The 26,129-nt window shown below is 51.2% G+C and overlaps 1 protein-coding gene across 1 annotated transcript in view; it reads left to right on the forward strand.

Moving 5' to 3' along the window:
* CHCHD3 (coiled-coil-helix-coiled-coil-helix domain containing 3) overlaps nucleotides 1-25,805 on the forward strand; it is a 223,548-nt gene extending 197,743 nt beyond the window's left edge. The window contains exons 7-8 of the mRNA XM_058681347.1: nucleotides 19,567-19,702; nucleotides 25,527-25,805. Coding sequence (XP_058537330.1) covers nucleotides 19,567-19,702; nucleotides 25,527-25,550 — 160 coding nt within the window. The 3' untranslated portion in view covers nucleotides 25,551-25,805. The remainder of the gene's footprint in view (nucleotides 1-19,566; nucleotides 19,703-25,526) is intronic.
* Nucleotides 25,806-26,129: the final 324 nt, after the last annotated feature.

The following is a 26,129-nucleotide window of genomic DNA, read 5'->3' on the forward strand; positions in this document are numbered from 1 at the left end:
AAAGTTTAGTTTGCATCACAGTATGAATCAAACTCTAGCCTCCCACACCTCTGTTTTATATATTTTAAAAGGAAATCCTGTTTTGTAAAAAATTTTTGACTTGTGTAATTTAAAAATATTACATTTTGGGAAAACCTGTACAGTTTTTGCTGCTAGTTTGTAATTCCCTCGAGGTGAATTGAAAAGATTAGTGGTCGAACTTTTTCCATTAACTCCAGGAAAAACTGCAGAGCAAAAAATTGTCCTTTGGCAGAAATGTCAATGCATCCCTGTTCCGGAGCGTTGCAGACTGAAGCGCGGAGAAGCTGACTTGGTGGGGGATTGAAAGCCAAAATGTATACACACCTTCACCTCTCCTAACCGGTGACAAGATAAATGAAAAATACATGCTCGGAACTTGATGATGCAAAGAAAAGAGTTTGTTGCTCTGGAGCGTGCATTAGAGCCAGAATCCCTAGGAGATGTACGAGCAGCGTGTTTCGAGAGAGGCTGATCCGTTCTTATTAATGATCCATCTGTTTGTACCTCATGCCGTGCAGTCCGCTGCTTGTATGATCTAGTATCTAGAAAGTAGATTTAGGAAAATGTGGTGCAACAACTCTGAGAAAATGTGCTCATTTTCTCATGTTTGTGGCTCTTGCTCATCCAAATGTTTTAACTTATTAGTGCTTCTTATGGTCTTTCTAGTCCTGTCAGTGTAGCCATGACGGGTAACAGTCATGAACACATGATTTTCACGGGGAGTAACGTGTGTGGACGTCCACAGCTAATGCAGTGGATTGATTCATTCCAGCAGGTACTTCTCCTCCCTCCCACTCTCTTCCCACTGCGCACACCGTGCTGTACCTGTGAGGCCTCTCATCCCACTGTGCACACCGTGCTGCACCTGTGAGGCCTCTCATCCCACTGCGCACACGGCGTGCTGCACCTGTGAGGCCTCTCATCCCACTGCGCACACACCGTGCTGCACCTGTGAGGCCTCTCATCCCACTGTGCACACACCGTGCTGCACCTGTGAGGCCTCTCATCCCACTGTGCACACCGTGCTGCACCTGTGAGGCCTCTCATCCCACTGCGCACACGGCGTGCTGCACCTGTGAGGCCTCTCATCCCACTGTGCACACACCGTGCTGCACCTGTGAGGCCTCTCATCCCACTGTGCACACCGTGCTGCACCTGTGAGGCCTCTCATCCCACTGCGCACACGGCGTGCTGCACCTGTGAGGCCTCTCATCCCACTGCGCACACGGCGTGCTGTACGTGTGAGGCCTCTCATCCCACTGCGCACACCGTGCTGTACGTGTGAGGCCTCTCATCCCACTGCGCACACCGTGCTGCACGTGTGAGGCCTCTCATCCCACTGCGCACACCGTGCTGCACGTGTGAGGCCTCTCATCCCACTGCGCACACCGTGCTGCACCTGTGAGGCCTCTCATCCCACTGTGCACACACCGTGCTGCACCTGTGAGGCCTCTCATCCCACTGTGCACACACCGTGCTGCACCTGTGAGGCCTCTCATCCCACTGTGCACACACCGTCCTGCACCTGTGAGGCCTCTCATCCCACTGCGCACACGGCGTGCTGCACCTGTGAGGCCTCTCATCCCACTGTGCACACACCGTCCTGCACCTGTGAGGCCTCTCATCCCACTGCGCACACGGCGTGCTGTACCTGTGAGGCCTCTCATCCCACTGCGCACACCGTGCTGCACCTGTGGGGCCTCTCATCCCACTGCGCACACGGCGTGCTGCACCTGTGAGGCCTCTCATCCCACTGCGCGCACAGCATCCTGCACCTGTGAGGCCTCGACAAGCCGCGGTGTTCTATGGGAGTGCATCAGATGGCTCCATTTGCTTACTGCACCCTGGGCTGTCAGTGGTTAGCTCATTAGGAAGGTTGTCGAGTTGAGTGAGCTTTGGTATTGTTTTAATTCCTGCCCATCATTCAAGCCAGTGTATTTTTTTCCTTCGGCATAATCCCTGAAAACAATGCAATTGCAATTGACAAAATATGCTTGGGCCTAACAGTTGCTTTCTGTCAAATCGTTAGCCAACAGTTTGCAACATTGCTCAAAGTAGTAATTCTATTTTACCGTGCTAAGTGAAATCTATGCAATGCAGTCAGAAATGTATATAGAGTGCTGTGCTCAGACAAGCTATTATCACTTCACAATGAATTATCATCTAATGCTTGTCACACCTTCAGAATGCTTCTGTTAATTTGAAATTATAGACAGTTACGGACCGCTAGTCTATAATGGACAAGACTGTAAAATTTGTTCTGAAGTCAGTTTTTTAGTTTATGAGCCGTAATGTTTCCAAGAAATAAAAACGTCACTTGTGGGTGAGTGTCCGTTTTCAAAAGCCTGTTTAACACCTGTGTGTTTGCAGTTACTGGTTGAAGGCAAGAGACTGGGGCAACAGCCAAACTTCGAGGAAGGGAGGAGGCAGCACACTGTGTCTGCTTCCGTTCTGCACTTAGGGAAGAAGCAGAAAGCTTTCGTGGCCTCCCCAGGCATAGCCTTGGCCGGCGCACCTCCCTCCCTGTCCTCAGACCGCCTGTGGTTTTTCAAACCTTTTTTTGGTGGTTGTTCATTTTTTCAGTGCAGCTCCCATGTGCTAATACACTCCCCAAACACTTACAGTAGCTATAGTTGGGCCACGCCAAATCTGGGAGCTGGGAGCTTCTCCAGTGTGGGTGGCAGAGAGCCGACCAGCAGAGCTAATGAACTAGAGTAAGCTAGCACTCCCTGGCATTGTCACGGAACTCGAATGGGGAGCAGAGCTGTGGCCTCCCAGCAGCATCTTCACTGCCAGGCTACTAGCCTGCCCCCAACATAGTTTTTAGCAGTTAGTGGAATCCTGTTTTCACATGAAGTGAGGATAGAATCTTAATAGCTACCACTGATACTATACTATTAGAGTAGCTAGGATTTTTAAGCTTATTGGCAACCTTTACTCATTATAAAGAGGGCAGAGGCCAACGATGTGGCATAGCAGGCTAAGCTTCCCTCTGTGGCACTTCCGATCCAACCCCCTGCTTATGGCCTTTGAAAACAGCTGACTATGGGTCAGGTCCTTGGGCCCCTGCACCCATCTGGGAGAGCTGGGAGCAGCTCCTGGTCACTGAGGCCATTTGCAGAGTGAATCAGATCCTCAGGTAAAAGATCTCTCTGTGTGTCATTCTGCCATTCAAATATGAAATAAATAAAATAATTCTCTTTTTAAAAGTAAGGCTTTGTGCTCACTTCAGCAGCACATATACTAAAGGTAGGCTTTTTCATGAATGTAATGTTTCAAAAATCGGATTTGAAGATGTTAGCTACATTTCTTATATCAGCATCTGCTCCCAACTGTGTATATTTACTTGGCTTGGCTGCAATATTGTGACAGTCCTGATTTGCAAAGGTTGGTAGTTGGGGAAAAAAAGGAAGAAACCTTGCCCTGCAATCACAAATACTCATCCATCAGTCTGATCTCTGAGATGGGAAACAGAACGGCATCCGCTTCACAGCTGAGTAACTGGCAGAGTCTAATCAATCATGACAGGGAAGTCGGAACAGACACCCAAAACTTAGGTCTTACCGCTGCAGTATGGAAGTGGCGTGTGACACCTGCTCGGCCTTTGCCATCTGCCTTTGCCACGCTCTGCCTCAGCGGCCACACAGCACACTTTCTAGCAGTTACCATACCTCCCCCATCTTTCTCCTGACAAATTCTGAAGTCCTTTTAGACACATCTCTTCCCACTAAACACACACACATTCTCTCTCCCTCTCGTTTTGTCTGTCTGTCTGTCTCAGGGAACTCAAGCACTTGCTGTAGTGTAATCCTTATCAGCTCCTGGGAGTACGAACCCTGTGAGCCACGAGCTGCATCCCCACCATCTTTTGGCAGTGGTGCTCTTAGTAGGTGCTCTGTTGACCGCATTAAATCCAACTGTTACAGAACATGTGTGCCTCTTAACGCCTTCTCTGTAAGGAACCTGAAATCGCGCTGAATGGACAGTGGGGCAAGCTACTGGCTGACAAATGGGGACGATGGGCAGATGCTTGGGAGTTGCAGAGCCGGGCCGAGGTCACATATTTGCTTCCTGTCTTGGTTTCTCCATTCTCTGTTGAGTTGAAACTTTTTGGGGGGCAGAAATTGTATTTTATACTCATAGATTTCCCGCAGCAGCCAGCACACACGCTGTGTTGGGAAATGCATGCTGGCAAAGGTTCATTCAGCAGATTAAAGGCCTGGGACCGTGTGGACACTTCTGTGTCCGGCCGTACCTGGCTGTTGATGGTCTTCATTACGAAGCATTCGTGAGAGCTGATTTTTATTGGATGTTAGCTAATTGCCAAATAAAAGCCAGGCTTTCTTCTTGACAGTATCAATAGAAAAGTTAGGACTATAGCAAATGCAAAATGCAGGGAAGTGTAATTTGTTACTAAGGCTTGTCATGAATTGGAAATCCTCCCAGGTCAAATGGCAGCGTAGTGGCAGTGGCAGGGAAGCCTTACTGGTCCCTAAGACCTTTTGCACTTGAGACATTTTTGAGGACTCATTTTTCTGTTAATACAAGACACATCTATGTATTTTGTAAAACCAAAGTGACATTTTTTGGTTGAAGCTGAACACAGGAAGCACTCTACCAAGAATGTCAGTGAAGTACGTCATAGCAAGTCTTTTCTAAAAGAACACCTCTCTGTTTCCCCATGGACTTTTCCTTGTCGCCTACCTGAGTCCACACGCAGCTTCACCGTGGACATTTTCTGAGCAAGGCCCAGAGGAAACTCCTGTACACCTGAAGAAAAGAAGAGAGCCATTTGTTTTTCTGGCTCAATTAAAACTGTACTGATTGTCAAGTCCCATTAACCTAGCGGGTCACTACCTTGCCTGCATTAGAGGCAGCCTCGCTGTGATGTGGAGCGGACTTGCCACACCATGGACACATTTATGAAGATTGATAAGAGCACAGGTTCAGTGTTAACTGTTATTGTCAGGCATGCTGCACAAGAAGCTGCCTTTGATTTATCAAACGTCCCTGGTGAGGGAGACGTCATATGGAACAGCCCTGCCAACAGCAGTGCTATGAGACGCACTTGTCCTTCTGGCCAACTCTAATTGGGGTCATCATTCTTTCTCGCTACATTTTCTACTCTGGATGGGGCAGGCCCCCTTCACAGAACTGAATCTCCCCCCCACCCCACGGCACTGGGCGGCTGGTGGGAAGGAGTGTGTTTCCCAAAGGCTTCCTCTTGACGGTGCTGCTGGCCCGGTGGAGTGGCCGAGTTGATGGTCAGTTGTCCCAAGGTGGCAGTAGAGCAGTTCCCTGCTGGCTTGGCCTCAGGGCACATGTGTGTGCACACACTGCCACAAGCACCCCCGTGGTGGGAGGAATGCGCTGTGCTCCTACCTGGATCTCTGCAGTAACGCCAAGTAGTAGCAGGTGGCTCGCCTGGAAAAGGCACCTGGAGCTTCCACTCAATAGGACTTTTGTCCCCAAGGAGAATAGTCATCATTGCCTTTATTTCTTGGCATCAGTGCACTTTGCTGTGGCAGAGTGGCTTTTCTGCTGTAAAACCTTCTCTTCCCTTTGAAATCTGTGTGTGGTCTCCCTGGTTCCAGTTGCATCTTAATATGCAGGAAAGACAGCTGTGTTTTCCTTCAAGCAAATGTAATTGTGGGGGACGGCATCTCTGTTTATCCCATGGATAAATTCATTATGGGTAGTGTGCCCCGCCCCCAATTAAAAGCGTGGGACCCCATGAAAATGACGTGAATCTTTCAACTCGCTCTAAAGTGCTGAGTGCTGCCCTCTGCAAGGCTCTCTGCCGCAACCAGCACTCTGTCTAGAGCTGTAGGTTAGCAGCACACGCACTGGAAGTGGCCACCATGCTGTTAGTTCCCAGGTGCACACGGGGATGCCTTTGTGCTGTGGAGCTTGGGTCTGTCGGTCCTGGCTGAGTGCGTCCCCAGCTCACGTTCAGGCACAAAGACGGCGAGCTCCCGAGTGCTGCGCCACTCCCTGGGTGCTGCGCCACTCCCCGGGTGCTGCAGCCACTCCCTGGGTGCTGCGCCACTCCCCGGGTGCTGCAGCCACTCCCTGGGTGCTGCACCACTCCCCGGGTGCTGCGGCCACTCCCTGGGTGCTGCAGCCACTCCCTGGGTGCTGCGCCACTCCCTGGGTGCTGCAGCCAGCAGGAGACCGAAGTCGGACACCCCTTCTGGTCCTCCACGTGGTTGGCTGGCCCCCCTCTGCCTTCCAGGCTTGTCTTCAGCAGCAGGAAGCTAGTCAGGGTGGGTACCTTGGCACTGCAACGTGGGTCCTGAGCCTCCCTCTTCTCTTCTTTCTTTAAGATTGATTTATAAGCTTGTTTAAAGGCAGTTACTGAGAGAGATCTGCCACCAACTGATTCCTGAAATGGCTTCCACAGCCAGGGCTGAGCCAGGTCAAAGCCAGGAGCCTGGGCTACCATGGCTGTGGCCATCTGCTGCTCACTGCCCAGGCACTTGACCAGGGAGCTGGATCTGAAGTGGGGTAGTCAGGATTTGAACCCAGCACCTGTGTGGAACGCCGGCATTGCAAGCAGTGGCTTTGCTTGCTTTGCCACAGGGGCAGCCCTGGGACATAGCTGGGACGTAGGCATCTTAACCTCTAAAGGAGAGGAACAACCAGTCTGCAGGCCAGTTAAGGCCCTGCCAAGGCAACCACAGGCAGAACTCAAAATGCAACTCATCAGTAACATGCTAATTTATTAATTGATAATTTTAGACGGGCCTGAGAATGATATAATAAATATCCAAATTGCCCTTGGCGAAAAACAGTTCCCCACCCCTGCTAAAATAACTGCCCACTCCCCTGCCTCCATTTAGATAAACAATTTTTGAGGAATTAATGTGCCATTTATTCTAATTAAATTCTGGTGAAATGTTGCCATTGTCTGCTATTCTGTCAACTTCTGTATCTAGGGAGATCTTTCATGTAAGCCTGATAGCCCCCTCACAGCGAAATGAAGGAGTGCAGGCAGCAGGAGCAGGCCTGGGCTGTTGCTGGCTGCAGAACACGCCCCGGCCCAAGCGGGCTGCATGGCGTGGCCTCCCGCTGCCTGGAAGGCCCTGGGTGCTGAACTGACTTGGAGTGAGCCGCCAAGCCCTTACTCTAAAGGAGGGAATGTGGCAGCAGCTGGGGAGAGTCGCATTTGGCTCGCAACAACAGGGCGGCAGGGCTCAGGCAGCCCCGCTCTGGGGTGCCAAATGCTGCAGGGTGGATGGGCACTGGGGTCAGTAAGGGTTCTGTGGAGACCATGTGCAATGAATTGTGAAGCCAAATGTGCGAGCGTGTTAGTGTGTGGGGAAGGCACTTGTGGGGACAGCTCGTGGGTGTGGGGGTGTTCTGCTTCCCTTGTAGACGGCTGAAGCTTAGAATGGAGTGCTACCCTGCATCTTTTTGACATTCCAAAACCTTAGGTTTTTATATGAGGTGGTATTAGAAAAGAATCAGGCCCTTGTGAATTTTACCATCACAGAATGACCCAGTGTTCGAGTTGAGTGCTAAGGGCAAAGTTCATGCAAGGGAAGGCCAGTTCACTTGGTTTCATGACCCGACTCCAGCTGGTAATGGAGCTTGGCTGCCACGCTTTGTAGAAGACGACTCTGAGGGTGTGACAGGCACAGCCTGGGGCTTCGGGGTCAATGGGTGACGCCTGTCCGTGACAAGCAGCGAGAGTCGGACTTTCTCCCTTATACCTGCTGGCTCTTGCTTTCCCTGCATACCCACAAGTCTGTTCACCCCTTACTTTGCCTCAGCTAGAGGAGAGGGAGGGAATTAGAGGGAAAGACTCCTAGAGGGAAAGCCTGTTCCTCCCCTGCAGCGGGTGAGCTGACTGCCTGGGCGTCTGGAGAGCCCGTTCCTGCTCCTGCAGCGGGTGAGCTGACCGCCTGGGTGTCTTGTGAGCTGACCGCCTGGGCGTCTGGAGAGCCCGTTCCTGCTCCTGCAGCGGGTGAGCTGACCGCCTGGGCGTCTGGAGAGCCCGTTCCTGCTCCTGCAGCGGGTGAGCTGACCGCCTGGGTGTCTGGTGAGCCCGTTCCTGCTCCTGCAGTGGATGAGCTGACTGCCTGGGCGTCTACAGGAGGTAACGCAGGTTAGAAAACTGTTGGTAACGTGTCCTTCCTGTGCAGTCAGACCTGCCAGTTCCTTTGTAATAAACAAGGAACTCTCTTAACATTGCACGTTGCTTATCATTTGTGATACATGCAGAAACAGTTACCTTCACATTTCTGAAATACAGTTTCATGTTTACAAATAGGGAAATAAGATTTTGAATAAATCCATTCCTAAGCGATGCACATAAGAAAAGCTCCAGTTAAATAGTATTGTCATGCTCCCTGTTGGTGCTTGTAGTTCGTATTACAGATCTGACTGTGAGGGATTTGACATTTTTGATAGAAGTTAGTATCATAAACTATCCTCATGTTGACAAACTTTGATTAAAAGTTTTTTTATTATATGATATGATATATGTAATGATCATGGTACAGTAGAACAGTATGCCAAGCACGTCATACCATCAAGTAATATGTAATTATTAATCTATTTTATATTTGTAGAAGACTTATTTATTTGAAAGGCTGAGAAAGCGATTTTTCATCTGTTAGTCACTCCCTCAATGACTGCCGCCAGGCAAAGCCAAGAGCCCAAAACTCCATCTGGGTCCTGCGTGTGGTCGGCAGGGCCAGAGCACCTGAACCGCCTCCTGCTGCCTTCCTGGGTGCGTTGGCAGGGAGCTGGATCAGAACCAGCTTGTCTGGGACTCAGCTGACTCTCACATGGGGCTCCAGTGTGGCGGGCAGCAGCTTAACACGCTGCATCACAGCCTTGGCCCCACCCCTGCTGGCCAAGTGACTTTTCAACACTCTTTGGTTTTGCTGTGTCAGGCTGCACGCCTCCATGCTTCGCAGAGACCACTCAAGCCCAGACAAGGCCATCTCTGCCTTTTATGTGGGTGATCTCTGCACCCAGCCTTGCAGTGTGTATTCTGACCCGCTTTTCCTGATCTGTGCTTGGGAACCAGACCCGCCCATCTAGAACCTTTGGAAAGGGAATGATCTGAGAACCCCGACGCCCGCCCCGCTTCTTTTTTCTGCCGAAACGTCCTTGGGACTGAAAGCTGTCAGGGCGGAGGGGGGGGGAAGAACTCCCTCACAGCACAAGGGCACGCCGGCCCTTCTCTGCCCCCTACTCAGGACCGCCAGCCTGACCTTACAGAGCGACATGTATGACAGCAAAGAACCTGAACCTCAGCCGGCTTCTGGCCTGCAGGAGTACTGGCTTAATGGTGACAGAACTCTAACTGCATGCAGTTTATTCTTCTGCAAATGCCCAACGTGCATTGGACAGGTGTTGGTGGTATTAAAGCAATTTAAAGCAGCTTGCCATCCATTCTGTCGTGTTCCCCTCCATGCTTGGTCGCAAGTGGCAGCCATGCCCCCATCAGTGGGCAGATCTGTGCCCAGCGTGATCACTTTAATGCAATTCCGTGTATTCACAGGAAGCACAGTGGCTCCCCTGAGAACTTGGTGCGGAGGGAAGAAAGGCAGGTTTATGTTAATTATCTGCCTCCTGCTAGAGGTTTGATTGGTAGCAGGCGCAGAGCTCTTTGACTTCTTTATCCAAAACATTTGCAGCAACCTTCTTTCGCCACCACCTGCACACTGTGTGGGCAGCTTCAGATTGCAGGAGCCCCCACCAGCTCTCAGATGGGTTATGTTCTAATACTTTGGTTTGTTGAAAGCACAAACCCATTTTCCTTTGGAATTAGGATGAAAACAAGTCCCAGAATAACCTTCAGAAATGTTCTAGTTGGAATAATAATAGCAGCTCCTCTTAGTAAACCCTACTGTATGCTAAGCATTTCCTGGAGAACAACAAGCTGAGACACTGGAAACTGATGAAGAGTCATACCCTGGCGCCTGCAGGGTCCAGCCAGGCTGATGGGCAAGAAGGGTTAGAATTACATGCAAGAGTTGGGCTGGAGCCACAAACCTGCTAGCTATGGGACACAGCTGGCGTGCAAAGCTGCGAAAATCTTTGAGAAACCTCTGGAGAGGGAGAACAGAGCGATCCAGGCCCAGGACCTGATGAGCTCCAGTAGTACGAGAGCTGTTAGATGAGCCAGAGAGCCACGAGGAAGAAGCAGGCGGGTTCAGGCCTGTGGAGGCCAGGAAAACTCTTCCCTGAAAAGAGGCACATCATTGGAACTGACATGCGCTGCCTGTTCTGTAAGGCGTCTGCTGGCGGTCCGTGGACTTAGGCACCGGCCGGTCCCTGACTGTAGCAGGAGCTGAACCGCTCCATTGGACAGGCGAGTGTTGCGTCAGGGTGCAGGTGGAAAGTGAGGAAGCAGCGGTGGCTGTTGGAACAGCGTGCGTCCTGGAGCCTTACTCTTTTTTTTTTTTTTTTTTTTTTTGGCCTTTTTCTCATTCAAATTTATTTTATTTTAATACTGTTTACAGATTTGCGAGAGATACCCACCCATGTGGACCATTACTTAAAATGGGGAGATTCGACACATGTGTTAGCTATAAAACTCTTTGAAAGTGTATTTTCTTTGAATCTTTGCATTCTGTGTCTGGGATATCAAGTATGAAAAGACAGTATTCCATATATGATTAATGCTTAATGCTGGAGCTAAAATATAGTTTATTAGCAACTCAAAATTCTAAGTTCTGCTTTTCCTTTTCTGTTTCCTTAAACATATCTATCTTCAGAATGCAAAAGAGGCCATCTGATTTCCAGGGAATGAGAAGGTTGGTATTTATAGTATTCTGAGTTTTGAGGATGCAAGGCGTCCTGTGCAGTGCTGGTTGAGCCCTGTAAGAGAGCTCCGTGTTCAGCCTTTGGACGTGAACTTAGTTCCTGTGCACAGTGGCTGGTTGAGCCCTGTAAGAGAGCTCCGTGTTCAGCCTCTGCATGTGAACTTAGTTCCTGTGGACACTTACCACTGCAGTAGATCGTGCTCTTGTTTCTCACGCGTGAAGCCTGAAATCAGCCCAGCGAATGCTTTCCTCTGTAGCCCGAGCCGGGAGCTGGCCTTAGGAGTGCGTGTCGCCGTGCTCTCTGGCTGTCGGGTACTGGTTTGTACCAGGTTGTGTTTGAAAATGGCCCTGCGAATGTCATCTGCATCACTCTGGGGCCAACATAGGTAAACAGTGGGTTTAGTACAAGTTTCTATGGGTACTTCTGCCTGGCACCACAAGGTGCTAGCTCGTGAGGAGACGAGGAATTTGGGGGGTTTGGGAAGTGAACTTGGGTCCCCTTGGGAGGTGAAGGAAAGGAAGGAGGAGGAATCCTGGTTGACTGGAGAAAGGTTGGCACTTTCCGGCCTCTGGTCTGAGTGGAATTCATGTTGGGGAGCAGGAGAGAGAGGCAGCTTAGAACAGGAAGACAGGTTGGGCGCTGCAGTAATAGCATCCATTTGAGCTGCCAGCTTTGGCTCCAGGGATGCTAGGGGACACAGGGAAGGCTGGCGGTGAAGGGCATTTTGAAGAACACCTGCCAGCCTCATGGCGATCACAGCACAGAAGCCCACGCGCTCTGCCTGATGCTGAGCTAATGGATCACTGCTGCTAACATTGGAAGGTGATTCTGGAATGGATGAGAAGATGGGAAGAATAAACCAGAGGTTTCCTGTCAGTGTTTGTGATGGAGTTCTCCAAATTCAGGGCACTGGAAGAGGATCAGGAGTCTAGTCCCTGGCTGCAGGGACCTGTGTGTTTTGTGGAAGAGCCTGTTGAAACCTGAGCTCATGCAGCGGGAGACAGGAGAGCCAGCTGAGACCCGCCTTCACCCCAGCTTCAGGAGCTGCAGTGAGGAGAGGGAGGGCAGGGGCCAACCTGTAAGGAGTTCATGGGTGAGGAATCCTCTAGACTTTTGAGATCTGCGTGTTTCCGACCAAGGCCTTGGCCTGCAGCTTCAGCAGTTTCAGAGTCTCTTTCTCAGTCGGTGGGATGTGAAACACAGACGCATTGCCGACTGCCCTCCGCCTTCATTATTGTCTCTGTGAAGCTCAGGATTCTCTATTTGGTGCCATAAAAGCCAGATCACTGCTCGTGTGTGTACGGGGTGGGTACAGGGTCACTTCCAACTGAGCCTCCTGATATCCAGCCCATTCTTTAATGCCCCAAGTGCTTGGACACCACTTGGTCCCCAACATGCTGCTGCTTTTTGACCTCCTCATCCTGCTGCTCTGGCTGGACCATTCCTTGCTCTCTTCCTCCCTCCCTCCCTTCTTCCCTTCCTTCCTTTCTTCATGACAGATTTACAGAGAGAAGGAGAGACAGAGAGATGTTCTATCCACTGGTTCACTCCCCAGATGACCACAACATCCACAGCTGAGTTGATCCAAAACCAAGAGCCAGGATCTTGCTCGGGTTTCCTGCACAGGTGCAGTGTCTCCGGGACTTGAGCCATGCTCTGCTACTTTCCCAGGCCAGCATGGAGTTGGATGGGAAGTGCAGCAGCGGGCACCCTGACTGGCACCGAATGGGATGCTGGTGCTGCAGCCGAGGATGAGCCTGTTGAGCCCAGCACTGGCCCTGGGTGGTTTTCTTGATGCCTCCACTGGCTGTGTCATCTTGACCTTTCCAAGCATGCCTTTCTCCTCCGGGGGGGGAGGTGAACGTAGTGTCCCATTTCTGCACGGCCTGCCCTCCCACTCCGCACTGCCCGCCATGGTGCTGTTCACAGGGCGTTCTTTCCACCAGGCAGCCTCGTGCCGTGGAGTTTTTCTGGCATGGCCTAGTGTACGCTTCCTCCTTGCAGTGGCTGTGCGTAAGCAACTGAAACACAGGTGCAAGGCAGCCTCCCAGCTGCAGCCCCCTTCACTTGTTTTCAGCCCTGTGATACTTAAAGGGCGAATCAGCACAGTGAATTCCCCACCCCACTCTTACTTGTCACGAAAATAAATACATTGGCAATTCTTGTTGAGAGAGCTAGACACGCTTCTTCCGATGTGTATCTGGAATTTGAAGCTTGCTTTTAAACTGTAGTGTAAAAGAGTTATCACTTAACATAATGTAACACACTGCTTCTCCACAGGCTTAAATTTTAGTCTTAACCTAGTTTTTTTTTTAGAATATGTCACAGTCCTCGTCGATATGTGAAGTTTCAGGATTTCGAAGTTAAGCTGTTCTTGACATGGTGGTACGAGAAGCTCCCTCTTCCATTTGATCACTGCAGGAGTGGGAAGGGCGCCGGGACGTGTTCTTGTGCTTGGACAGATGGGATTTCACCAGACTTCTCAGCTCCAACGTCAGCCCTCAGTTGAGAACAGGCATGAAAAAAAAAATCCATCCTAAACAGTAATTCTTTTAGAAAACTTTTCAGCACCTAAAAATAGCAGTTTTGCATGAATGTGTGTCCTCAAACATGTTTCTCCGTAGAATGCTGCCTCCGCCCCCTGAAGCAGGGCTGCCCGCATCTGTTAGCCTGCATTCTGACTGTGGTAGGATGGTGTCTGCAGAAGAGCACTGTGTCCCAGCTCTGCGAAGATCACCAGAAGGCTCAGTCTAGTGTTTGTTTCAATTTGCGTGGAAGATCTTAGGTTCATTGCGAACATCTATTGCCTAAAACCCTAGGAGATTGCCAGGCCTGGTGCCTTGCCTCGGGTGTTTCTGGAATCACCTGTGTTGGCTGCCGTCCAGTTCTGCTTGCTCTGAATCTGAGGATTCTCCTGCAGGAAGTGTGGGCAGCAGAGGGGGTGATGTACTCTGGGGACCCTGGGGTCAGAGCAGAGGGGTGACGTCCCTTCAGGACCCAGGATCAGACTCTTTGGAGACCCCTCTCGGGTTGGCGTAGTGCACAGCTCCTCTGCCTTTGTTCTGTCTGAGCAATTCTGGTTCCTGACTCCTTGTCGCTCTTTCCTCCAGAATTCCCCTCTAATTCTGGTAGATTATTCTGCTTCCCAATATCTTTCCTTTAAAAAAAAAATATTTATTTTATTTGAAAGCTAAAGAAAGAAATGGAGAGATGGGGGTCATCTTTCGTCTGGTTCACTCCCCAAGTGGCCACGGTGGCTGAGTCCAGGCCAGGCCTCAGGCAGGAGCCTCATCCAGTCGGCCACGTGGGAGCTTGACCACAGTGGCTGAGTCCAGGCCAGGCGTCAGGCAGGAGCCTCATCCAGTCGGCCACATGGGAGCTTGACCACAGTGGCTGAGTCCAGGCCAGGCCTCAAGCAGGAGCCTCATCCAGTCGGCCACGTGGGGGCTTGACCACAGTGGCTGAGTCCAGGCCAGGCCTCAGGCAGGAGCCTCATCCAGTCGGCCACGTGGGGGCTTGACCACAGTGGCTGAGTCCAGGCCAGGCGTCAGGCAGGAGCCCCATCCAGTCGGCCACGTGGGGGCTTGACCACAGTGGCTGAGTCCAGGCCAGGCGTCAGGCAGGAGCCCCATCCAGCTGGCCACGTGGGTGCAGGAGCCCAAGCACTTGGGCAGTTCTTCACTTGCCCAGGCACGGTACAGAGAGCTGGGTCAGAACCGAGCCCCGCATAAGCCATGTCCAGTGCTAATGTGCAGAAGGTGGCTGCCATGGCTCAGTGCTGCCCCTTCCCGCACGTTCTCACTGCTTCCTGTGTTCCCCGTCTGGGCATCACTCTGCCCCCCGAATCTGGTTGTTGGCCAGAACCAATTTCTTGATTTTCTCTTTCTTGGACATTTCAACCAATAAAGCAGTAGAGAGGTTACAAATGCCACTAGTAAAAGAGAAAATCGTAAAGGCTGAGCATCAAGTGGAAGTTATTCCGAGAGGCCACCGCCATGACACGGTGTCTGCCTGTGCCGCTGACAGCCCGTGTGGCCGCCGGTTCAAGTTCTAGCTGGTCTGTTTCCACTCCAGCTTCCTGCTTATGGTCACCAGCTGTACCGGCAGTGTATTTGGGGCTTTAAGGAGTAAGTTATGAACTCTGCTAAACTCACCTTCGGTGTTCTGTATTTAACCCAGTTTATAAAAAGTGTTTCCAAAGGAAATCTCAGAAATGGTGTATAGCTTTTGTTCGTTTCCCTCACTTTTTCCCAAGTTCTACAATGGGACTTGTCAGAAAAAAAATGGACTTGTGAAAAAAAAATCACGGATGTTTGCTTCCATGCCCTGTAAACAAAGCCACCGAAATGCTTTGCCAACTGCAGAGTCCTTGCCAGGACGTGCTGCTTGTCATTTGGCTCTCAGGTCAGAGCTCTGGGGCGGATGCTGCCTCCACCTGCTGTCGGCAGCCTTTGGGGGTGGGAAGGATTCTGTGGTGAGCAGGCTGCTAGAGCTTGGAAGAGGAGGGGAAGCAAGAGGAGGAGTACAAGAAATAAAGAGAGATGGGCCAACCTTGTGGCTCAGTGGCTTGGTGGCGGCTTGCAAAGCCAGCATCCCATGCAGACGCCAGTTTGAGTCCTGGCTGCTTCACTTGCGACCCAGTTCCCTACTGATGTGCCTGGAAAAGTGGCAGAAGACACACCAAGTGCTTGGAGACGTGGATGAAGCATTCAAATCCTGGCTCCTTGCTCAAGACTGGCCCAGCCCCTCCCCGGCCGTTGCAACTATTTGAAGAATGAACTGTCAGACCTGGCACCTAGCAGCTAAAGTCTCACCTTGCACATGCCGGGATCCCATATGGGCGCTGGTTAATCCTGGCAGCCCCACTTCCCATCCAGCTCCCTCCTTTTGGCCTGGGAGAGCAGTCGAGGACGGCCCAAGACCTTGGGACCCTGTACCCGTGTGGGAGACCCAGAAGAGGCTCCAGACTCCTGGCTTTGGATCGGCTCAGCTCTGGCATCGTGGTCACTTGGGGAGTGAATCATTGGACGGAGGATCTTCCTCTCTGTTTCTCCTCCTCACTGTGTATCTGACTTTCCAATAAAAATAAATAAAATAAAGCTTAAAAAAGAAAAAGAATGAACTATCAGATGGAATATATCTTGTTTCTCCCTCTCTCTGTAGCTCCACCTTTGAGAGAAGTAAAATAGATCTTACAGATAGAGAGCCATGCCCACGGTAGGCCCTAAAGTCCCGTCATTTCAAGTGATCACAGAAATGCAGTTCTTTTCTGAATTGGTTTTGATCAATGTGTATTTTCAAAGGCCAGTGGATTCTAGCAATTCCTTTTGGCTAAGCAAGTTTTAGTGTAGCCGCTACGTCTCCTCTGTTCTCTACCGTTGTCCTGAGTTCTCTGGGTCTGTGTGTTTCACTGTTCAGTTAAAGCTGCAGCTCACCATTAACTTTGAGAATCTTCCTTACAGCCAATGCAGCTACATTGTTGAAAACTCCTCTGCAGCTGAAGACTTAATTTCCCTTCACAGGAGCCTTGATTTCTGCCTTCTGTTACTTGCTTCCAGCTGAGAAGAGAGCAGTCAGTGAGTCAGTTGCTGACTCCATGGCTGTGTGGCGGGTTTACCAATACACATCTTGGAAACCTTTTCCATGGCTTGTGCTTTATGGCCTGCTAATGTTAGCCGGTAATCTTCGTTTAGCATTTTCCCAGTGTGAAAATAGTGCATTAGGGCGGCATAGCAAGCATCCTAGATCAATAACGAGGCAGGGGATTGCCTTTAACAGATGAATCCAAGAAGAATGTACCGGAGTCTACTCCAGGAGCTGGTGGGCAGTTATGCTCATTTCCACTGCTCTGCCCTCCTCTGCCCCTCCCATCATCAGTACGGGTTGAAATGTGTACAAAAAGATTCCTGGGGATTGCATGTGCACGCATACACGTACCCCAGCGGCCAGACCGGAAATCAAGGGCCCTGGAAATGAGTGGCTTGGATTCATGGTGATAAGTGTATTTTGACACATTTTAAATCATAAATAACTTGTGGACTTCAACTTGCATAATAATAGATTGTCTCAGGGTAAATGCTCACCTACAACTTAAATTACCTCTTTCGAAGAAGTCCATGCTCTGAAAGGAATGATCCCACTGGAAAGGTCTTGTTTCTGATGGACAGCACTGGGTGCTCATTCTTCCAGCCCTTCCGCAGCACCCGGCGTCAGGGTCGGTGGGGACGGCCTCCTGTGGGCGGGCTTATTCCAGCCTCTCCTGCTCCCCGGCCCATCCGCTGAGGCCTTGGAAGCAGGATTTACTGGATTCCTCTCTCCTGACGCTTAACCATGTTTTATTCAGTCTTTATCCAGGTGTGGGCCCTAGTATAATCAGTCAGTGAGTGCCAACTGCCCGACCACCTCTGTCTCAGCTGACCCCTTGTAAATGCTGATGTGCATCGGAGAGGATTAGGGAAAGCTGTGTCCAGAAAATTCCCAGCTATCTGAACTTAGAAATCCTAAAAAGAATCGAAACTTCTGCGATTGGATTTAAATTCTCTTCATAGGTATTTGACAGAACAATAAGGTAATGAATGAAAAAGTAGACTGTTATGTAAAATTTGTGGACCTCCTTTCTTCTCCCTGCATTCTGCTCTGCAGTGGGTTGGAGGAAATCCTATCCTTCAGGGACCAGTAACGACTTGCATTTCTGTTCTAGCTAAATATACATTAGGTTAGTGTGTTGGGTAAAAGTAACAAGGAGACAGATCATCACCCAAGGGTTTCCTTATTGATGGGAAATATTCCCCGTGTTCTCCAGGGGTTTTCATAGATCCCATTAAATTTTAAATAATGCTATTTCAAGAGTACAATGGAAATAACATTTAAATTTCATAAAAAGAACCGATAGGAAGGAAGATTCTCAAACAAAACTAATTTTAAAAAATAAGAATTTGTAGATTAAAAAGGTCACTATCGTTCATTTTCCCTGTATGTATGTGGTCCTTTTAATACAAGTCCACATGCTATTTTAGCAAAGATATTTTGTTTTCTGTTATCTTCATTTATGTGATTTTTGTCTTGCCATTATGATTTTTCAAGTGGGACAATGTGAGCATTTTAGAAACATTTATCTTTGGAATAGTGTATTCACTGAGAAGCAATCTAAAATTCTGAGATCTTAAAGTATAAATAGGAAAATTTTCACTCTGGGAATTTTTAAACACTCATTTGTATTCATTCAGTACGTTGATGGTCTGACTTCTCTAGAGTGTCTGTATCTAAGCCGAGGACACAGGGAGTTCGGGGCAGTGTCTGTGGCATCTGTATTCTGGTACACAATGGCTGCCCAGATCCACCAGATTGGCGTGGCATTCCAGGCTCATCCGAGAGGGCAGGTGGCAGTTGCAGGGCCGTCCCACAGGGAATGGTGACTCTTGGAGGGAGCCAAGAACTGCTCAGCGCTGTGAGGGTTGCAGTGAGGAAGTGTCTTCCAGGTCCATAGGCACAGTGCAGGAAGGCCGGGGAGACATGAAGACATGAGCGTGTTTCTGTAAGCAGGGTAGGGAGAGAACGTAGTTTGGTGCTGTTAGTGGGAAGACTACTGGTTCAGGGTCTCAGCTCTGGGTAGGGAATGAAGGGACAAGAGAGGGCAGGAGCCTGGTCGGCAAGAACTGTGTCTGTTGACCCTGTGTTTTGCTTAGAAAGCAGTGGGGAGAGATGCAGACAGACCGGCCGGTAGTCCGACGCAAGCGCAGAGTTGGAGGTCATTGCTTGAATCAGGATGTGAGAACGGGAGATACCTTAGACAGTGAATATTGGGAGAAAAACCAGGCCGTCAGTCCCTGGGGGGAAGAGAAGAGCTGCACCTGACAGGTGCTGGCACAGCCGACTGAGCCGAACAGAGCTGGCACCATTCACGTGCTGGGGCTACAGTGTCCCGAGGTGACTCACGGTGGCAGTTCATACATGTAATCTCATGAAATTAATTTACCTTGTATACATCTTTATTCTGGAAATAATTTTATATATCTCTTTAAAAAAATTTTTTTATCACAAAGTCAGATCTACAAAGAAAAGGAGATATAGAGACAAAGATCTTCCAACCACTGGGTCACCCACTAGGGTGCAGGGTCCCAAGACTTTGGCCATCCTCCACTGCTTTCCCAGGCTGCAAGCAGGGAGCTGGATGGGAAGTGGAGCAGCTGGGACTTAAACCGGCACCCATATAGGATCCTGGCACATGCAAGGAGAGGATTTAAACCACTAGGCTGCCACGCCAGGCCATGGATATATCTTTTTTTTTTTTTAAGATTTATTTATTTTTTATTGGAAAGGCAGATATAGAGAGGAGAAGAGACAGAGAGGAAGATCTTCCATCCAATGATTCACTCCCCAAGTGGCCACAATTGCGCTGATCCGAAGCTAGGAGCCAGGAGCCTCTTCCGGGTCTCCCACGCAAGTGCAGGGTCTCAAAGCTTTGGGCCGTCCTTGACTGCTTTCCCAGGCCACAAGCAGGGAGCTGGATGGGAAGTGGGGTTTGCCAGGATTAGAACCAGCACCCATATGGGATCCCGGTGTGTGCAAGGTGAAGACTTTAGTGCTAGGCTACCACCACCAGGTCTAGATATATCCTTTTTAAAGTCCTAAAGAAAATGACTGGTTTTTTTCTGCACCTGCAACATTTGCACCTTATTTAGTGTTTTATATGTTCTCTAGCTTTGATCTGTGTTCTAAGTCAAGGCCCTTTGTCTCAGTGGTCTCTGTTTGTGTCCTTAGGCGGTATGAATATCACCCAGTCTGTGCTGACCTGCAGGCCAGAATTCTCCAGTGCTACCGCCAGAACAGCCGCCAGACGCTCAGCTGCTCTGCTTTGGCCAACCAGTACATGCACTGTGTCAATCACGCCAAACAGGTGAGTGTGCCGGGCAGGCTGGGCAGGGCTCCCGCACCGTGGAGCTGGAGGGCAGGATTTCCTGGGCCAGTGTGTGTGAATGTGCTGGATGGACGCATTCAGTCATCACCGAGAAGGGCTGTAAGGAGTTGGTTAGGGTGTGGCTGCCTCCAGGGCCTTGGAGGAGGAGCCTGTGGTCTCCCTGTTCAGCTCCGTCTGCAACAGGCACTGCTGAACTCACGCTCATTCCCACTTGCCCCGAACTGTTGTCCTGAGACAGTTGTGTTCCCAGGGGTGTTTGTAGAGTAGTACTCAAAGCCAGCAGAGAGGAAGTATCTACGCTGGGAGACACACAGTTTTGGGTCCATGAAGGTCAGGTATTCTTCCGTGGGCCTGGTTGAAAGAACAGCAGCTCCCCCAGCGCTCAGCTGTGGACTGGTGGGCTGTGTCCTCCGGTCCAGGGACGGGACAGCAGAGACAGGATTTGGACAGGAATTCGTACTGCTTTCGTGTGCCACAGCCACCATGTTTTTCTCTTGACCCTTCCGATCAGAATAGTACAGTCCTCACGGGATTTGGATTTTCTCTCATTTATATACTCTAGAAAACTAATGATAAACCCTAATGCAAATTGCCCGTCCTGCCAGGTCACACAATTGCCTGTCATTTAACTGCTCTAGCGGTTGGTTGTAGGTTGTTGAGAGACGGGAATCTCTGCTGAAGAGCCCCAGCACTGACCTCACCCCACTAATGTAGTGTTTGAGTTAACACAGCGTGTCTCTCTGCAGTCTAATTTTCTGTCGTCATAATAATACCACTTAGTGTAAATTTCTAACACCCTTTCAGTATCTGATGGGAGGGTTGGTATTGTCTGGCTAGCTAGAAAATAACAGTAACACTCTTGAAAAAAATATACTCAAGATGTATTAAAAGAGTTATTTGTAAAGGCCTGGTAGCCCGTGGCTTTTTCTCGTGTTCCTCACGTAGAGCAGGACTTGTCCTTAGGAGGAAGCTGAGCATTCTTCAAAGGTCTTCATTAGAGGCAGCACTGTTAATGCAGTTAGTGCATTTTATTTGTCAAAAGCAGCTCTGACCTGCTCTTAACAAGCTCCATCCTTGAGTCTGAAGAAGCAGGCACAGCACTGTGGATTTGTAGGCTGACCTCCCGTCTGTCCTCACTTGGTAATAGCGTCTCTCGTTGAGATGGGGCTGAGTAGTCAGCCTGTGGACGCAGGGCGAGTCCCTGCTGGTGTGTGAGCGCCCCCTTTCCTCTGTGATCCGTCGCCCGCCTGAAGTAGCCCGTGGAGCGTTGGACCCACTCTGCCTGCCTAGTGTGGGGTGCGTCACTAACTCGGGCCTCGTGAGATCCGTCAGTGGCGTGCGTTTCCAGGAAACGACAGAGGAATCTGGGGCAAAGCAGCTGTGCCGTCTGCGTGGTAAGGCCTGGTCCTTGTCCTCTGTGGGAAGGGGCGTTAGCCCCTCAGGAAATGGCACTGTTTAGTTTGTAGCCAAGCCTTCCCCTGCCAGACCAGCTCTGTGATTTGGGGCCTTGACTTTGCCATTTGTGAATTGGAATAATGTAGTGATTCCTTGTGTGTAAAAGCTTCCTTTCTTACCTTCCTTCTTCAGCTGCGTTACTTGTACTGAAAGGCAGTACATCAGCCAAAAGCATCAAATTATTGCTACGGATTCCAAAACACCCTCCCTCCCCAGTCTGCAAAATCGTTTATCAGTGAGTTCCAGCTAGTGCGGGGGGGTATTTGTTTCAATCCAGTTATTAGGAAATGTGTAATACAAGGTAATCTTAAAGATACGAGTCCATAAAACCCTGATCCCAAGGTGGGCAGCAGTGTGATGGGCAAGAACCAAGAGACAGACAGACCTTATCTTCCTGCAGTTCTTAAGATTTCAAGGTCATTGCACAGCCGCTCTCCCTGGTTTTTATGACAGCCTGAGATGTAGATAGAGGTGGGTTTACCTTTACCATTTCACAGTTGAGAGCCCTGGGGCTCAGGGAAGTCATGGCAGTAAATTTCACAGCTAGACCAAGTGTACCTTGTCATGAGATCAAAACCAAATTTTAGAATATACTAAGTGCTGTGTGGTATGGTGGTGGGTGTGTGTGCACAGGGCCCTGCGCTCACTGTGATACTGCGGTGAGGGAAGTAATGGCTCGTGGCCTGTGCTCACAGGCGCGGCCGTGCTCTGTGGCATTGGAAGATCCCAGGGGGTGGCGTGCTCTGTGGCATTGGAAGATCCCAGGGGGTGGCGTGCGCTGTGGCATTGGAAGATCCCAGGGGGTGGCGTGTGCTGTGGCATTGGAAGATCCCAGGGGGCTGGCGTGCACTGTGGCATTGGAAGATCCCAGGGGGCTGGCGTGCACTGTGGCATTGGAAGATCCCAGGGGGTGGCGTGTGCTGTGGCATTGGAAGATCCCAGGGGGTGGCATGCGCTGTGGCATTGGAAGATCCCAGGGGGGTGGCCAGCGGGAGCACTCCTGCAGTGTTTCCTGGTACTCCTTGAGCACCACGTTATCCTCATGCTGTTTGTGAGGTTCATCTGAACGAGTGAGCCCCCATTCCCACCCCAGCTCTGCCTGGTCCGCATGTGCACTGCTGTCTGGCCTTTCTGGGCAGGCCTTCCAACCCGGTGTTAGGCTTTCATTTGGCCCAGAAAGCAAGGTGGACTGCCTGCACATGCCCGCGCCCTGCTGGCTCCCTGCGTAGTGCCTTTCTGGTAAGCCCACTCACCAGGCCCACTCCATTCAGGAGCCGCAGAGGCGCCTGCCACGTGCCTCCGGGCACTGTTCTGGAGGCTGCCACTGACAGGAAGTTCTCTGGACGCTCTTCCACCTGATGATCCTGCTTTCTGTTCGCCCACTTACTCTCATCAATCTTGAGCTCTTCTGGAACAACTCCTCATGGTTGACATGAAACATTCAAACTATTATTTCCAGTATATTAGGTTATGTGTTCTTCATGAGGATAAAGAGATATTAAATTGCCCGAATTATTATTTCTAAGATGTAAAAGCTGCCGGCCAGCTCAGTAAGAGCATTTAACAACGAGGCACAGACAGATACGGACGTCTGTCTTGAAATCTCTCATCTCTGCTCAGCCTTCTAACTTTCCTTAAGCAGCCTACACTGGATTACTGCGTCTTACTGCTAAAACCCGCTCAGTCTGGTTCACCTGTTTGGGAAAAGAGGGCCTGCTTTCTGGTATGCATTAGCCCTGCTCCCTAGGCCCCACCCCACGCCCTGTGCGCCCCCACCCCATCCCCTGTGCGCCTCCACCCCCAGGCCCTATGCGCCCCCACCCCACCCCACGCCCTGTGGGCCCCCACCCCACGCCCTGTGCGCCCCCACCCCACGCCCTGTGCACCCCCACCCCACCCCCTGTGCGCCCCCACCCCACGCCCTGTGCGCCCCCACCCCACCCCCTGTGCGCCCCCACCCCCACGCCCTATGCGCCCCCACCCCACCCCACGCCCTGTGGGCTTGTAGACTCTGGCTGCAGCAACTTTCAGCACTTCAGCTCTTCCCCAACTGCAACTACTGCAACAGAAAAGATACCCAAGCTTGGCTGGATTCTTGGGGAACGTTCTGTGTTCACCAGAGGATAAGGTTGATGGGAAAACTCAGTGTGATCACCCTCACGGAGTCATGGTGACCCAAGCTTTATCCTTTGACAGATTAAAAGCCTGAACCAGGTGACCCACGGGGGGCCTCCTGGCCGTTTTGTGCGTGGGAGCAGGGGGCACTGAGCCCAAGCGTGCACCGTCGCAGCAGGTGTAGGCGAGCAGCACCTCCACTTCCTGTACCTCCGCCCTTGGGCTTTGCTTGGCAGCCTGCAATGCTCACTCGGGAAGAAGGGCACTGTGCCCCCGGGCCCTCCTGCTGCCCGACCTCCCACAGTTACACACTCTGTTTGAGTTCACACTCCAGATAGCCCTGGGGAAGCCAAAGCCGTGGAACGATGCGGGTTAGAGACAGTTTCACAGTTTCTCTAAAATCAGTGAAGTGAAAAGCAGTTATCTCAGCCATGCTTGGACGAACGTGGGCTGCCGCCTAATAAACTCCATTAGGAAATGTAGGCTGCCTCCGCCAGCCCGAGGCTCCTGCTACACCACCATGCTCTTCATCCCAGGAAGTGCGGGGCTGTGCCTGGTGAAGGGAGTGGAGTGGGAAGGCAAGGCTAGGAGTACTGGGGATGAGCGCGGACCAGAAGGCCAGAGGATGGCTGTCTGGGAGCGACGGCAGGGCTCACGTCCCTGAGCAGAGGCTGAGAATGCGGCAGCCCTGCCCACTTAGCCTGTCTGCAGAGATTGTAAAGGGCCTGGGGGGCCGGTGCTGGGCAGCTGAAGCCCCCACCCACAGTGCCAGCATCCCAGAAGCTCTGCTTCCAATCGAGCGATCACCCCTGCCTCCCTGCCTCGGTCTCTGGCACGCTCCTCCTGCCCAGTCCTTGGGCCTCCACATCCCCCGCTGTCCGGTGCAGCACATCCCGGGGGTCAGCCCAGCCTTCCTCCTGGGTGGGAAGCGTCTCGCGGAGTCTGTGTTTCCTCAGACGGCATCCTGGCTCCTGCGCTGCTCTTTGTCTTGCTGCCTCCTGAGCCACGCCCTTCCTGCATGAGGCCTCTCCGTCCTCTGCCCTCCTGTCCTGAGCTGCTGCCCACCTGGGCACTTGCCCCCGTGGCCCAGCCTGCCCAGCCCAGCCCATCCCCCTCGTGGATTGTGTCTGCCGTGGAAGATCTGGGGTGTTTCCCAGACCGGTGCTGGCAGAACCGCTCCCTCCACCCCTGCCTTCCGTGCCGGGAACGGAGAGGAACAGAACCACCTTTCCTGGAATATACTTTGCTCCTTTTGAATTTATTCTGAACATATTACTTATTTAATAAAAATCATGTATTTAGCAAAGAAGTCAAATGTTGCCAGTTATTCAGTGTTATTCCTTAGTTTTGTCTGGGAGTGTGTAGCAGTCTCCCCAGCACCTGACCATGGGCCTGGTCACCTCGGAGCTCAGTGAAGAGCCAGGTGTGCGGTGGCTGCACAGGAGGGACGCCTGGAGGAAGGGGACAGACGAGCTGCAGACGCTGTGGAAGTGTCGCCTGTCCGACGGATGTCTCAGTTCCCGCCAGTGCAGCACTCCGAATGCTGCATCCCGTATCGGGGTGCGTGGGATTGAATCCCTGCTCAGCTTGCCTCCTGGTGCACCGGAGGAGGAGTGGGTGACAGCCCACGTCCGTGGGTTCCTGCCACTTGTGTGGGAGACTGGGATGGACTTCCCAGCTCCTGGCTTTGCCCTGGTGCGTTTCGGATAAACCCTTTTTAAAAAGTAGAACATGCTTTTGAGCACCCCACCTCAACCGGCTATGGAATTGTTCAGCTCTCACCTGAGAATCCCTCCCCTCAGCTCCGTCCGCAGCAGTCAGCGGCGAGAACCCGGGAGCGGTTCTCTGTAGGTGGGAGTAGGTACTTGTGGAGAGTATAGTGAGCAGTGTCTGGGAGAGACTCCTCCTCAGTGCCCCACCTTCCTGACGCCCGCCACCACGGTGTCTTGGCAGTAGTGGTCTGGTCAGTGGCCAGCAGCTGTACCCCCAGCATTTCCAAGTGTGCCTAATGGCGGCGGCCCGCCCCCCGCCGGCCTCTGGAGGCTGTGCGCAGAGCACCTTGCTCCGTGGAGGGATCAGTGCTGAGAAAGGCACGGTGGTTGTGACAGGTGCTCCTCTGTGTGTGTGTTGGAAGTAGTTAATTACAAGGCGTGTGACTCACCCTGGCCACTGCTGCCTCTCCTTGCCCCTCTCCTTCCAGTAGTAAAGTGTGTCCTTTGTCACTGTCTTGCAGAGCCTGCCGGGGAAAGGCGGCTAGGACTGCCTCCGAGCCACGAAGCCCCTTCAACATTAATTCCAGAGGCGGAACATTTTTTTTCCCTACTAGTAAAATAACCATTTAAAGAGAAGACCACTGAAGTGAAGCAGCAGAAAGCAGACGGAATAAAATCATGGCACATCTTGGATCCACACCAGTTGGCCAAGCCGAGGGCAAGATCACGGACAGTCCCAAGGAGACAGTTTAGTGTTTGTAAACCCCGTTTATGCTGAATAAAGGAACCGAACGACCTTCTCCCCCCTTTGGTACTTTCTCTTCAACTCTGCCCACCATAATATGCTTGTCTTCACACCAAGCCCCATAACTGTCGGTCCTCGGACTGTGCGGAGTGAGGAAGCTTGGCATCCTGGAATGGAGAGGGGGCGGCGGAGCCCGACGGCACTGCTGGGCACGAGTGTCTAGGCTTTGGCACCTGGGTTTTCTTTCTCTGTTTTTTTTCTATTGATTGAATAAGAGCTGTTCCATTTTAACTTATTGCGATCATGCACAGAAGAACACAAAAAGGAGAGAAAATGTTCCTCTTTTATTGGAATAATGTTTATGATTACAAGGGAAATA

The sequence above is a fragment of the Ochotona princeps genome, chromosome 25 (assembly GCF_030435755.1).
Source record: "Ochotona princeps isolate mOchPri1 chromosome 25, mOchPri1.hap1, whole genome shotgun sequence".
NCBI lineage: Eukaryota > Metazoa > Chordata > Mammalia > Lagomorpha > Ochotonidae > Ochotona > Ochotona princeps.